The 13,841-nt window shown below is 45.4% G+C and overlaps 1 protein-coding gene across 1 annotated transcript; it reads left to right on the top strand.

Moving 5' to 3' along the window:
* The first annotated feature begins 1,139 nt into the window (after positions 1 to 1,139).
* Positions 1,140 to 7,534, top strand: LOC105570291 (zinc finger protein 2 homolog). The gene is made up of 2 exons (XM_012027382.1): positions 1,140 to 1,414; positions 1,960 to 7,534. Exon 2 carries the CDS (start codon positions 2,086 to 2,088, stop codon positions 3,169 to 3,171), a length of 1,086 nt encoding a protein of 361 aa, XP_011882772.1. The 5' UTR covers positions 1,140 to 1,414; positions 1,960 to 2,085; the 3' UTR covers positions 3,172 to 7,534.
* Positions 7,535 to 13,841: the final 6,307 nt, after the last annotated feature.

Raw genomic sequence — 13,841 nt, 5'->3', positions numbered from 1 at the left:
GTCACCGTGCCACAGAATCTTCTTTCAAAATTCACCTGAAAATTGTGTGACAACATTGCTCTTCCAAGAATTTTATGAACTTTTTGAAACTTTGCTACTCATTTTGCCATAAACTAGTAAAATATATAGCAAAGCTAAAAAGAAACCCATAAGTCCCAGTCTACAATAGAGATTTAAACCTTAAGTCTTAAGAAATTGACTAATCACAGTCGCGCATTCTACTCATACTTGACCGTGATTGGCCGATTTCTTAAAGCTTGGGGCTTAAATCATCTATTGTAGGCTGGGACTAAAATTCTTCGAATACTGGACGCGCTCCGTTTCGCACACGATGCGCATAATGCGCGAAACCATGGCTGCTTTCGCGAGAAGATCAAAATGACCCAGATTAAAGTGACCTTGTGCTATGATTGGTCAAATCTGGAATTTCATTGAATAAGATTTCAATGTGATGCTATGAAGTTTCAGATTTGACCAACCATAGCACAGGGTCATTTTCATCTGGATCATTTTGATATGGTATAACCATAGTGTAACTAGTAGGTCCGTCATTTGTTTCGTTTCGCGTCGATCCCTTCTGCGCACTCGACATTGCTCTGGGGCCCGATTCTCGAAATCATTCGAAGAAGCAACGTATACGAACATTCTGCTCTGACAGAAAAGTTCAAAGTCGATTGGTTAAAGCCACGCGAATAGCCAATCAACTTGCAACTTTTCTGTCAGAGCAGAATTTTTGCATACGTTTCTCCTTCGAATATATTCAAGAATCGAGCCCCTGGGCAGACCAATGAGAGAAAAGTCGTATGTATTTGGTAGTGTGGCTTTGACGAGTACGCATACACAGCCCGGCTACGTCCCCAGTGAGAAATGATTCGTCGATCGACGTCGAAATGATGTCGAATCGACGTCAATTCGACGGTGTCGACGTCGATCGACGAATCATTTCTCACTGGGTCGATCTCGCCCGATCTCGCCGTCCGTTCGAACATCTACGTTGGAAACTTGGTAGCGTTGACATTTCTCCCCGGTCACCTTGCCGTCAGTGCGCGACTCCGTTCGCGAGGATCGCGCGCGGAACTCGCGTCCAATCGTCGCGAGGCGAGTCGGGGACGGCGGCGGCAGGCGCGGGCTTAAGGCGAGCGGCCAATCAGGCGGCGCGACCGGCGGCGTGATTGCCTGACGGTATTGCGCGCGCGCGCGCGTATGAGTATGTGTGTGCGTGCGGCGCGCGTATAGGTGGCCCGTCGCGAAATATAGTAGCAGCCATCTTATATTTTGTGTCGGAGAAAAACAATTTGACCGTACAAATGTTTCGCGACTGCCCGTGAAGCCGCTCGACGCAGGGAGGCGGGTGAGGCGCTCGATGAGGCGCGACGTTTTTCGACCCTAGACCCGGACCACTACATCAGCAAAGGTTCGTATCGCGCGGCGCGGCCGCCGTCCGATCCGCCGTTTTTCCTTGACCGAGGAGACGCGCACACGACAGACACGAACCTCTCTCTCTCTCCCTCTCTTCCCCCCGCCTCGCCCCTCCATTCGCGCGAGAAATCCGGTCCCGTCGTCGGCGATCATGCCTCTGCTTCGTTTACTTCGCCGTCGACCGCCCCTGTTAAAAATAGAGCGTTTCCTCTGCGTCGCTTGCCGCCGAGACGGCCGCGCGACGGCGGTCCCACCGCGGTGGCGTCCGCGCCGTGCGCGACGCGCCCCGCGGTTGAAAGTTATGCAATCAGCTGATCGTCTGGCTACCCTCCGTGCCGCTTGTCAAAGGCAAATGTCAAGGCGAACCCCGGTCTAACCTGACACCCGGCGGGTAACGCTCGCTCGCTCGTTCGCTCGCGACGCCGTCTCTCTGCCCCTCCCCTTGCCTCTCCCCGTCCTCCCCCCTCCCCCCTGCTCCCGGCTGCCAGCTCGTCTTCGGGAGCGTGCACCGTTCTAGATCTCTGCTCTTCTCGCACGCAGGTGGATTGGTACGCAGGATATGAGCAGTTTGTCAAGCGCAACCTGACTCTGCTCCCCCATCAGCAAGCAGCGCAGCAGCAGGACGAGCAGTCTCAGCAGCTGGTTCAACCGCAGCAGGCTGACATTATGACATCCATGTTCGATCAGCAGATCAAAAGCGAGCCCATGGGGTTCTATTCGGTCGCTTCCAGTCGCTCGGACGGGTCCAACTCCATGGTGAATCTGTCCGACGATCGTGAGGATCTCTCGCAGCAGGAGGGTCACCTGCAGCCTCAGCAGCAGCAGCAGACGTTGCAGCTGAGCCAGCAGCCGGGTCAGCAGCAGGGCCAGCCGCAGGGTCAACAACAGAATCCGCAGCAGAATCAGCAACAGCAGGGTCCGGGCATGCAGCAGCAGCAACAGCAGCAGCAGCAGGAGTCACCGAGTCGCCAGTCGACGGGCCAGCAGACCGTTAAGGAGGGCTCGCGGTCCAAGCCTCAGCCTTGTAAAGTCTGCGGCAAGGTGCTGTCCTCCGCCTCGTCCTATTACGTGCATATGAAACTTCATTCGGGGAACAAGCCCTACCACTGTACAGTATGCGAGGCGAGTTTTTGCCGCAAACCTTATCTGGAAGTGCACATGAGGACGCACACGGGGGAGCGGCCGTTTCAATGTGAGCTGTGTCTCAAGAGGTTTACGCAAAAGAGCAGTCTCAATACTCACAAGCGGGTGCACACGGGCGAGCGGCCGTACGCGTGCGACATCTGCCACAAACGCTTCGCCGTCAAGAGCTACGTGACGGCGCACCGTTGGAGCCACGTAGCCGAGAAGCCGCTGGTCTGCGACCGATGTTCTCTCACGTTCACGTCCAAAAGTCAATTTGCGATTCACATCCGTACACACACCGCCAGTACCACTTACGAGTGCAATATCTGCGGACGTACATTCGTACGCGACAGTTATCTGATAAGGCATCAGAACCGGGTGCACCGCGACATGAACCAGAGCAGCTCGAATCACAACCCGCCGACGCCGCAGAGCAGCGGCGCCGGCACGCCGGGCACCGGCTTCGAGAGCCCGGTCTGCGATCTGCGCTACAGCGAGGGACCGTCGTCGTTGGACGGCCTCGCGGGGGCTAAGGGCGCGGGCATCGCCGCGGAGATCGCCAGTTTAGCCAAGCAGAACAATCTACAGCTTCCACTACCGCTGCTGCATCCGCAGACCACCAACTAGTGTTTAGACAGCAGCAGCGCTACCCAGTCCCTGCCGCAACACCAATCACCGCAGCAAGTAGTATGTCCCACCTCGGCGCCTTCGCCGTTCACACTTAACTCACCACCTATATCTCACACCGAGCACACGAGCACACCGCAGAGTGTCTACCAAACGACGGGCTCCTCCGATCCCCTGGATGGCCCCAACTCCCAAATCTATCCGCACTTGTCGTCGTCCCCCCTTGTAGACCCAACGTCGGAGTCGCATCATCAGCTGCACCGCGGCATCCCTCCGCCAGGGCTTCACCCCGCGCTCTATCTCTACGCTCAGTACTCGAATACGAGCCCCGCGACTTCGTATTCCGAGTATATGCAGCGTGACGCTAATTGAACGCGAGTTTTCACCTAGCATCGACCAACGATTCCAAACGCGAGCGAAGATGCCAGTGAGACTGGTGCTATTTAATCGCGTCGGTTGATCAAAGTGCCTATCGAGCATCCACTTCCGGTTCGTAACAACGGATGCTCGCTCGTCACGGTTTAGGAATACGGTTTCGGTTTCGGTCCAGGTGCAGGGATACGACTTGTCAGCTCGATCAATTCGCCAAGTGTTCGATAAACAATCGCTGATACTCTTTGTGTCTTTATATCTAATGGATTATATATTCGCCAGCATCTTTTAACATGGGATTGAATAGCACCCGCTTGAAGCGGTTTTTAATCGTTGGACGATCAAATCGTGCCGGCGCAGATCGTTCATCACTTGTACGCGATGCTAGCTGAAACCGAAGCGTAACGTCGTTTCTACGAGTCTCCGCGATTTCAGCACTCTTGTTTTCGCCTGGTTTTAATCACGTTTCTGTGAATATATACATACACATATGTACACACACACGCGCGTGTATGTGCGCGTGTGTATACGTGTATGTGTGTGTGTGTATTATGCGAGCCATTACGACGCATACACATATTTATATTATATTTTTAAAGGAGTTTAGTCACTTGAATCTGTGATATAGATAGTAATTATTATCTACAATGTTTAAAGTATTGGTTTACTATTTTGATGAGATATCAAAACGAGGAAAATGAAAAAAGCAATGTCACGAGGTGATCAAAAATTTCTAGCAACTGGCTGGTCTCTACCGACGGCGTGTTTGGTAGACACCCTATTGTTAATTTCTAACAACAACAACAACAGTAACACTCTATACGGCTAATTCTACTATTATCGCTGCTATTATTCTAACTACCACTATCACATCTATCACCACCACCGACATTTCCCCAATTATATATTATCTATCGCTACTATTACGGCTATTACTACCACTATTACTCTACTGCTACTACGTACTACTATACTACTAAACGAAAAAAAAAAACCAAACTATTACGGATCACACTATTGCTAAGGACACACACTCGCACACGCGAGAGCGCGCGTTTATTTCGGCGATTACGCGTAGCGCGTACGACTACGGGCCCGTCACATAGTCGTCATGGTTTCTCTTTAGCTTGAAACGCTACGAGGACTCCTTCTGTCGCTTTCTTTCTCCGTAGATCGCGAATAACGCTCGTCCCTTCGCAACGCCGACACGGATATGTTTCGTATGCGACGAGGCGCGCGCGTTTGTGATAAAAGGGAAGAAAACAAAAATGGGAAAATCGTTCTTCGTTAGAGGGTAGAGCACACAGCTTTCGATCAGTTCCATAGTTGTACTTACTTTCCACATATCTCGAGGTGTGTACACAGATATACATATATATATATATATATTTGTATATAGGTACATATACATACACGACGTACGAATGTATTATAAAGCGGAAGAGTAGGAGAATGCAGGTCATTAAAAAAGAAAGAAAAACCAGTTCTACCACGTAAAAAGGCGCAATAGGCTGTTGATTCTTCGCGAACGCTCTTAGCCATTAGTTTATTATTAACTCCTGTTCTCTTTCTCTCTCTCTCTTTCTCTCTCTTACAATCACGCTACGAGCTTTAGTGCAAGCGCGGGGGAACCATGACAACCGCGCGTAGAACTGGGAGTAAATCTCAAAGTGCACATCTGAAACGCGGCCGTCGCTTTTCGTGTCCGATTGTGAGATTACCGCGACCACGTGTAGATGCGATTCGCCAGCACACGTGCGCGATGGAGCCGCGCGGAACCGCGTATTGTAGAGCTACGAAGGTACACAAATCGAAAGAAGCTATGTATTTGCGCTAGCGTGCCTCGAACCCCTTTATTGCAGTGTTCTCTCTCTCTCTCTCTCTCTCTCTCTCTCTCTCTCTCTCTCTCTCCCCCTCCCCCTGGCGAAAGTAATTTGTTTATTAAAAATTTATAAGAAGTTTGCTTAAATGTTGAGTCAATGTTTTATTTGAGTTTTAAAATATTTATTGAATTGTTCGTGAGATATAAATTTTAACGTGGAATTGTTTATGACATGTTCACGGCTACACGTGTTCAAATTGCGTTTAACGACACAATGTCGAACGTTTCCATTATAGTTTTCGAAGTGTTTGTAAAATGTTATTGTCAGTAAAGAATTAACCGGGTGTTTGCAACGTACTTGCAAACGGTATAACCATCAATAAAACTCTTCATAAATAAATATAAACATCATCTCTCACTTAAAATTTTCGCCAGGGCCCTCTCCCTATCTATCTACCTATCTATCTCTATCTCTCTTCCTTTCAGTGATCTAATTTTTACATCGTGAAATGATCAAAATGATCCTGCGCGCGTATGCCTGAGGCTTTCGATTTAAAGAGGACGCGAAGTCACCTGGGCAAGACTGATCTTTATCGTAACGGACTACAAGATGCGAAATGTTTTATTCTTTCTCTTCCTTTATGTCTATTTCTCTCTTTCTCTCTTTCTCTCTCTATTTTGTTCCCCCTTGGTCAATCCGCGTTCTATCTTTCGACCGGGGGCGCATGTAAGCGCGCTGAAAAAGAGGACGGTACGAGAGAGTCTTTCATTGATGAAGAAGAGCCGCGTAAAAATGCACACGTTCGTGGACGAGATGAGTCGAGCAGTCGGACAATTGGTTAACGGTACATCCGTCGTTTCGATTAATTAACGTACGGTTAATTAGTCAGGCGGCTTATCGCATTGATTTAAAATTGAATAAGCGATTAAGTTAATTACGCGCGGGAGAGATCCGCGAAACGCGCGATTTCTCGTTCACGCTGTTTGAGGAACGAGGTGCAATGAGAGAAAGCAATTGATCTTTTTTTTTGTCGGCTAGTCATTGGGCAGCTCTACGAGATATTAAGTGTACTACAAAGCTGTGATTAAAGCCTCCGTGCATATGACCGCGCAGCTCCTAATTATAGTGATATAAATATATTATATATATATATATTTTGTAGTTTATTATAAATATGTAAGTAAAAGTGAAATTAGATAGCCTTAGGAATATTTAAAAATCCGCAATTCCGGTCGATCGGTTAATTATTCACTCACGATCTCTTTCTTTCTTTTTTTTTTTTTTTCCCTCTTCTTCGTTTTAGACGCGTACCCTCGCAGTGTTGGGCAAAGGCATACATGATGCGTAGGTATCATAAGTTATCACTTGGGGCGGTCTCGTCGATTATGCGAGCGTTCAAAGAGAGTTTTATACGAGGCGCGCGCGGGGCGCGGGTTTACGTTTTGTAAATTTTTATACAACGATCGTACTGTTTGAAATAGATGCTTGCTTGCTTTTTTTTTCTTCGGAGAGCCGCTCTTATCTTATCAACGCGCTTTAAGCTGACTTGTTTGCCAATCCGCGAATTGCCAGTCGATTGCACCACGCAATTTATTATAAATACTCGATCGCGGGGCTCGGTTTGTGTCCGTTTGAATATGGTCGCGCGCAAATACGGGATAGTGTACGAGGGGTGCGTTCGTTCAGTCGAGAGAAGGAGCCATTGGTTTACTCGCGTTCGCCAACGCTGAGACTGGAAACTTGCGCAAAAGGATTATTGCTTGCGGAATTTCGCGTACGGGCGACAATATCGCATTTTCCAGAGGAACGACACGCTCCTCGCCGGCAGCGGCAACGATTTCCCCGACGTCTCGGGGAAAAGTACGGGGCGTCGCGACTGCGCCTCGTCGCCGAGACGAACGCGACCGCGGCAAATTTCAGCCCAGGAACGATCGTAGCCGGTAACATCAGCGTCCCGAAAACGTAGTGAGATTTTAACTGTGTTATCCGATACGTAGAATTAGGAGCTATTTCAGACAGTATGCCGCGTACAATATAGGCCGTGCGCGTATATTTTTTAGGATTGCCCAGCACTGACCTATCGAAACTCTCGAATCCGGTAATAACGATCTCACAAACCGGCCGCTTTTTTTCGCGGACGTATCATCGAGTTCTGGTATTCGCGACATGTATATCAAAAAAATGTGTATTTTCGTAAGAAGGGCGAGGGAGGGGGGGGGGAAGGGGAATAGGGGTGGAAGACAGGTCCTTCCTTTGGAAGAGCCCTCGTCGGACCAATGCGTGTGTACATATGGGAGACGATAAAAATAAAATTTAAAAAAAAGCAAGAAAAATAGGACGTTCCGCGGCGCCTCTGGAGCGCGGAAGTACGTCTACAAGTGCTATATACTTATATATAACGCGCGACGAGCGAATACTCCGACGTAAAAAACGCGAGAGAGATTGCACTTTTTTTTCTCCGTTTACCCCCCTCGGTTTCTCCCCGCCTTCCCTGCAGTGAAAGAAAAATTTGTTTTCTCCCTGGACCCTTTAACTGTCGGGCAGTTTCGACGCTTTGCGTTAGCTCCCTCCTTCCCCCCCTTTTTTTTATTTATATACGCACGAAAGATCTTTTTACTTTGTGTAATTCAGCTGATCGTCCTTGTCTCTTTCCTTTAATGAAAGCTAACGGATCTATACGAAATCGCGGGTAATTTGCGAGGATTGTGTGTTTATAGCGATTTTTCACTGCGGTACGCCTGACCGAAAGAGCAGGCGATTGATATTAGGAAGCTCGAGAACGCGGTATCAACTTCGTTTCATTTTCCTCACCGCATTGGCTTATTTTTGTTCTACGACTGATACTTCCTCATGACGTCTCGGATTATTTCCGGTATTTCGAAAGTCGATTATCGTCGCGGCGAAGACATCGGGCATGACTTAATATTGACCCGCTCTTTACGCGTTCGCATTACAACGCCAGGGATCGATCGACCTTGCGTCAACGCCGTCGATTTGGCGTAAGATCGATTTTTATCGTTTTTACGAAAAATTCAACGCCGGGGCATCCTGGGCTCTGTCTGATGTCATCGCGTTATCGAGGGCGCGGGGACGTGATAAGAGGCTTGTTTTCTGTTCCTACACTAGTGAACTAGTGCAATAAATTAGAGTAAGGCAAGCATATGTTTTCTCATTCTATCTTACTGCACTAGTTCACCAGTGCAGGAACAGAAAACAAACCTAAGGCTGCCGCGAATCGCACGAAGGGGGGAAAGAGACGACGCGCGTAATTTCGAAATTCCTGAAAGCACCTTGTACATAGTGTAATCAATAAGGGAATCAAAAGGCGTGTTGCGCTAGGAGACAGGGGCGTGAAAGCCTCCGCGTGGAGTTCAGCAGTTCAGCGAATTATCGCGTACGAATTTCACTTTGCGATGCATTGACGATTTCATTGCGAATACGATAGACCGAGTGACTTTTATGTGCTCAAGTCGTGCAGTTTTGGTCTGAATAGGAGTCTTATATCAATTTCCCATCGCTGCGGCACGAGCATGTTCAGCCGAAGACATTGTTATAGCTTATGCTACTCGAGATATATAATTTGCTGGATCTAATGATAGATTTGATTGCCATTTAGCTTCCGCACAAATACCTGTCTCCATGTGAATGCGCTGAACGTCTATAATGACGTTGTGTTAGGAAATGCACAGTACCGGTCCTTTTTACGCGAACGTTATTTATTTATTACACTAACGGTTCTTCGACAAAATTTCAGTTGCGCAAGAGTCGGCAAATGACAAACAAAATTTCTATGTGCTTTTGTCGCGGATATGTAATTGCAGTGAGAGCAATGCAATGAGAGGCAGCGATCATATTCTGAGTTTTCGAGTCTCGATGAAAACGTTAATAAATACTCGGGTGGAGAGTATTAAATAATTTGATTTAACAAGACAACGACATTCGTGGAAAGTTGTAATATACGAAGAAGTGTAATATAAAATCTGTAAAGCATTATATATACATATATACATATGTAAAAGAGACAGTATCGACTCTTTTTGTGAATGCTTCGCTGCACATTCTTAACGCTGCGTACATAAACGCGTCTGTTAACAAGTGCTTTGGACAACGTGTCTTTACGATAAAGACAGTTTCCGTAAAGGAGTCGCGTACGATATACGTGCTGTCGAAAATTGGCTGGTCTGATTTACGTCTGTGATCATTTTACATTACAGCGATTTGCCGGTGGCACATTACTCCAGTAAAAAAAAATTTCTTCTCAATTTGGAGCACAAAGTTAAATTTACCTCCGAAAGACGCGAACAACAGAAATTTATACTTGCGTAAATTTTTATTCAACATTAGTGATCATGTCCTGTGATTTTATGTTAAATTTAGTGCTACTTAGCTTCCAGGATAGTCTACGATATAATTGTTATATTGTCTGTTCACACCTTTCATGACCTTGCAGTGCGGAAGAAATACGAACTACGGATAATAGTAAACGGGGGATAAAGAATGTTTAATCTACCTATCTATAAATAAATCAAGGTTTTGAGATTGCTACATATCGCTTCGCGTTTTATTTCCATCGCAGTATTAGATAATTCCTCACATCTTTATTATTTGAGCGACTTGTAGGGAAATTAGTTTTCAAAGAGGTCGGTATATTTAATGTTATTGTGTTTTGTAAAGTATATAAAATAATTTATATAAAACGTGTGTATATCTGTCCAACCATTTGATAACTTATGAGATTACGCGTTCAGGTTGCATCCTATAGTCTAAGGATTTGTTTTACGCGAGGCATGATTGACGAAAAATTCTTCCGCACTTCTCTAATTAGTTTTTACTACACTATCCCTGCCATCTCGTAAAATTGATAGCTGTGTTGTGTTGCGCTGCAAAACATGTCCACTCTAAATTCCGCGAAATTATAACGGAAAAAAAGTGACTTTTTTTCCACTTTAAGTAAACGTGAAATTAAAGCGGAATTGCGTATACAGGACATTGTCCTAATAATAATGTCCTGTATAAATAGAAGGGAAATGTAGCAAATTTTTTATATATATTCCCTGATATATTGTGAAAAAGAATTTATCACCTGGAAGACAATATTTCATTAGACAAAACACGAATTCATCGCAGTCGCACGCGGTACATTTGCCGCGATAGTTACCGCGTCTGTCTATTCCCATATTGCTCCGCAAAAATTAGCGACAAAGATATTAAACTTAATATTGAACTGTGTAATCGAGACGACTGAAATACAGATTGAGCGACAACAGAAAGTCAGTTGCCATGGTCACGTAACTCTTGTCCGCTTTAAATATATGACCAAATCCTTTACAATATCCTTTACATTACCGGTCCTACTTACATAAAGGATTTTGTATAATGAATAAAGTGTCATATTAAGAACTCGACCAGTCGTGCTTAAATCAAACGGACATATGAGAAATCCGTTATAAAATATAACGGAAATACAATTGTCCTTTATACATAAAACGGATATGTTTTGCAGTGATGGGAGAGAGATATAAACGAAGTTATCTTTTATTCTTGTTAAATTCTTCCGTCGCTATTCAGTTCTCACTGAAAGAGAGTACTGAAAGACAAGTTTTAATCAAATGCGTATATGTAAAGTAATTTATTTTAATTTGACCGATAGGTAAAATCCTGGTATCAAAGATTAGGGAAAGTGTCGGCTGTTATCTTTTTTTTTTCATTTTAATTTTCGCTTCTCGCCATCGTGAAAAACTTGTTGAAATAGTTCAACTCTTCCTGTACAGATAGATAAATTCACGCTCATCTCTCAATGACGCTGCTCTCTTGCGCTTGAATACGATAGATCGGCGATGTTAGTAGCTAATATAGTTTGCGTTCGCAATGCGTTGAGCAACAAAAATCATGGTGTGTTAAATTGAACGAATGTCAGTTTGTGGATTCTGAGATGCCATATACGGTCATACATGGAGACAAAAACGAAAGATGCTTTTCGAGTGACGAAAATCGGTTTTATATCGAGGACGGTTCTTGACTCGCGTTAAGCTATCTGCGAAACTTGCAAAATTTAGAATAGGAAACGGAAAACTTCGAAATACGTTACTGCGCTTTTAGAATTCTCAAGTCGTATTTTGATGGCATAGAGTGTGCCATTGGAAAATTTATTTATACCATGTTATTTACGTAAACTACGTAACGATATGTTTTTATATTTTAATAATGAAATGAGGAATAGGATATACTCGTATGTTGCATATACGTAACATATACGCGTACGTATATGTGTGTGTGAGAAAAGTGATTTTTTTTTACGTATAGAGATTTACGTTCGTTGTACCTTTTTTTAATGTATTATTTTTCTGTATAGATTTATATGTATACAATTGATACACTTTGTTATATCTCGTATAAAAATTGAATTTCGTTGGACCTTCCAAAGTATTATTACCATAATATTTGTAAAAATGTCTTTTACATAGAGATAAATGATTTCAATCGTATCTCTGTATGCTGAATTCAAGCAGAAAAAAAGTTTTATCGCGATCGCGGAAAGGAACAAGAAAATATCGTTGAAACCGCGAGGTAAATTGGCATAAAAAAAAAGGCGCGGTTCTACGCACCACCGTGATTGTGCGATTCTATTGGAAAATACTCGTTATGCTATTTTGCCGATCGATTACTATAAATGTTCTTCATTTCATTATAGATGTGTACGTTCTGTTTTATCTGGAGTAACATAAGTGTGTACATATTCAGGCAGGAGGCAAAAGAGAGGAAACGAGACGTGGGGAGCATGTGATCGAAAGGAAACGCACATTTGCGAAGAATGTTGCGTTCATTTCGCGATTGGGACTTGACTTTTTGTTTCTAATTTTTCGTTTGCAGCGCGCGTACGACAATATATCAAGCTAATCGATCGATTACTAGATACGAAAAATCGTGGAACGCTCTACAACTCGTCAACGTCAGATAGCTGGTCTTCGTTACGTCGATTAGCTATCGTCACGGATGTATCACGTATTCTAATATCCTAAATACTCTTATATAATTTAGCGGGTAGTTGCACGTATCTTCCTGACGCGTTCTTTCAGCGAATTTAATCTGAAATGCGGAACTATTGGTGGTGGCACCCTTTACCAAACCTCCCCTACACACACACACATATATATACGGAGTTGTCCCCGGAAATATTGCCGCTTTCTCAAATTTCTATTATTCGTCGGAACGAGAGAAACTGATCTCCGTTTGCGGCGTTCCTTTGTTTTCACGCATACGAAACTACGTTCGATCTCTTATTAAATCGGAGACGATGTCAGTCAATGGACCAATTTGATAATCGACGCTTCAGTTTGCGCGTGAGGGAGATTTAGACACGGGAGCGTTTCTCGCCGAACGTTCCAACGAACAATATCGCGGGAGAAGTGGCGGTGTTTCAACGGTGGAGGGGACACCTCCGTTTCATTCCCGATACTTTCAAGCCAGTTCCTGGTCCGACTACCTTTACCAAGTGCTCTATCGTGCCCGTGCGATCGACTCCGTACTTTGTGATAGCCCTGGTAAGCACAGCCCTGGCTAATGTTTTATACCCTCGCGTCGCCTGGCACGAGCAGCACGTGATGTAATTAAACCTGACTTTCAGCTGGGGGATTCGATCGAGGTAGGTCTCGCGGGAGGGGACGGTAGATGATAAAAGAAAAGAAAAGAATCCGAGCTTGCGAATTAAGCGATCGGCTCCCGGAGTCCGACGAACGGAGGGCGGGTGAGACACCTAACAGCCGCGGAGGGTGGGAACTTGACGAAGCAGAGAAAGGGGGGAGGGAGGGGGAGTTAAATTGACAATGCTCGCGTCGCTCGACATTGCGCCTGTACCATTTTGCTTCTTTAGCAGAGTACAATGCCATTTATTTTTGTAATACGTTTACGTAGGATAGCTCTTATTTTTATAGGGGTTTACTGTGCTACCGTAAGTCTTATAGAGGCCTGCGTAATAAAGTAGTGTAGGAACTTTTGTAGGTGTCGCAGAGAGTCCACAGTGGAATATATATATACATATATACATATATATTAACAGGAAAAAAAAAATTAAGGGACACGCACTTCTAGTACTGGCTTTAGTTTGGAACGGACACGGAGACGCGCGCGACACATGCACACACGTAGCTACACCACGAGCGAATACGTAGCAGAAAGGCTACCTCGTTGTCGGGGCAATGATTCTCAAAGCAATCTTTCCGCGGTCGAGTGGGTCGGTTGGAAATGGGGGACGAGAGGGCTGGTCTGTGGCCAGGGATATTCCCGCGTGAGGGCAGAATATTAGCGCGACTTCGAATTATACAGCAATAAGAGATAAGTAATCTGCTCCTCGGCGGTGGCGGTCGCGGCAAAGTAAACGGGCGCTCCGTTTTCCTTTTTATTCCCGGGGGGGTGAGAATTGCCGGCGTATCGCGCGGCAACGTCGTGGCGTCGGCGATCGTTTCGACCCGGGCGGCC

The sequence above is a fragment of the Vollenhovia emeryi genome, unplaced genomic scaffold, assembly GCF_000949405.1.
Source record: "Vollenhovia emeryi isolate VEMERY1.0 unplaced genomic scaffold, V.emery_V1.0 DF939121.1, whole genome shotgun sequence".
Classification (NCBI taxonomy): domain Eukaryota; kingdom Metazoa; phylum Arthropoda; class Insecta; order Hymenoptera; family Formicidae; genus Vollenhovia; species Vollenhovia emeryi.
This window is presented reverse-complemented; position numbering and strand designations above follow the sequence as displayed.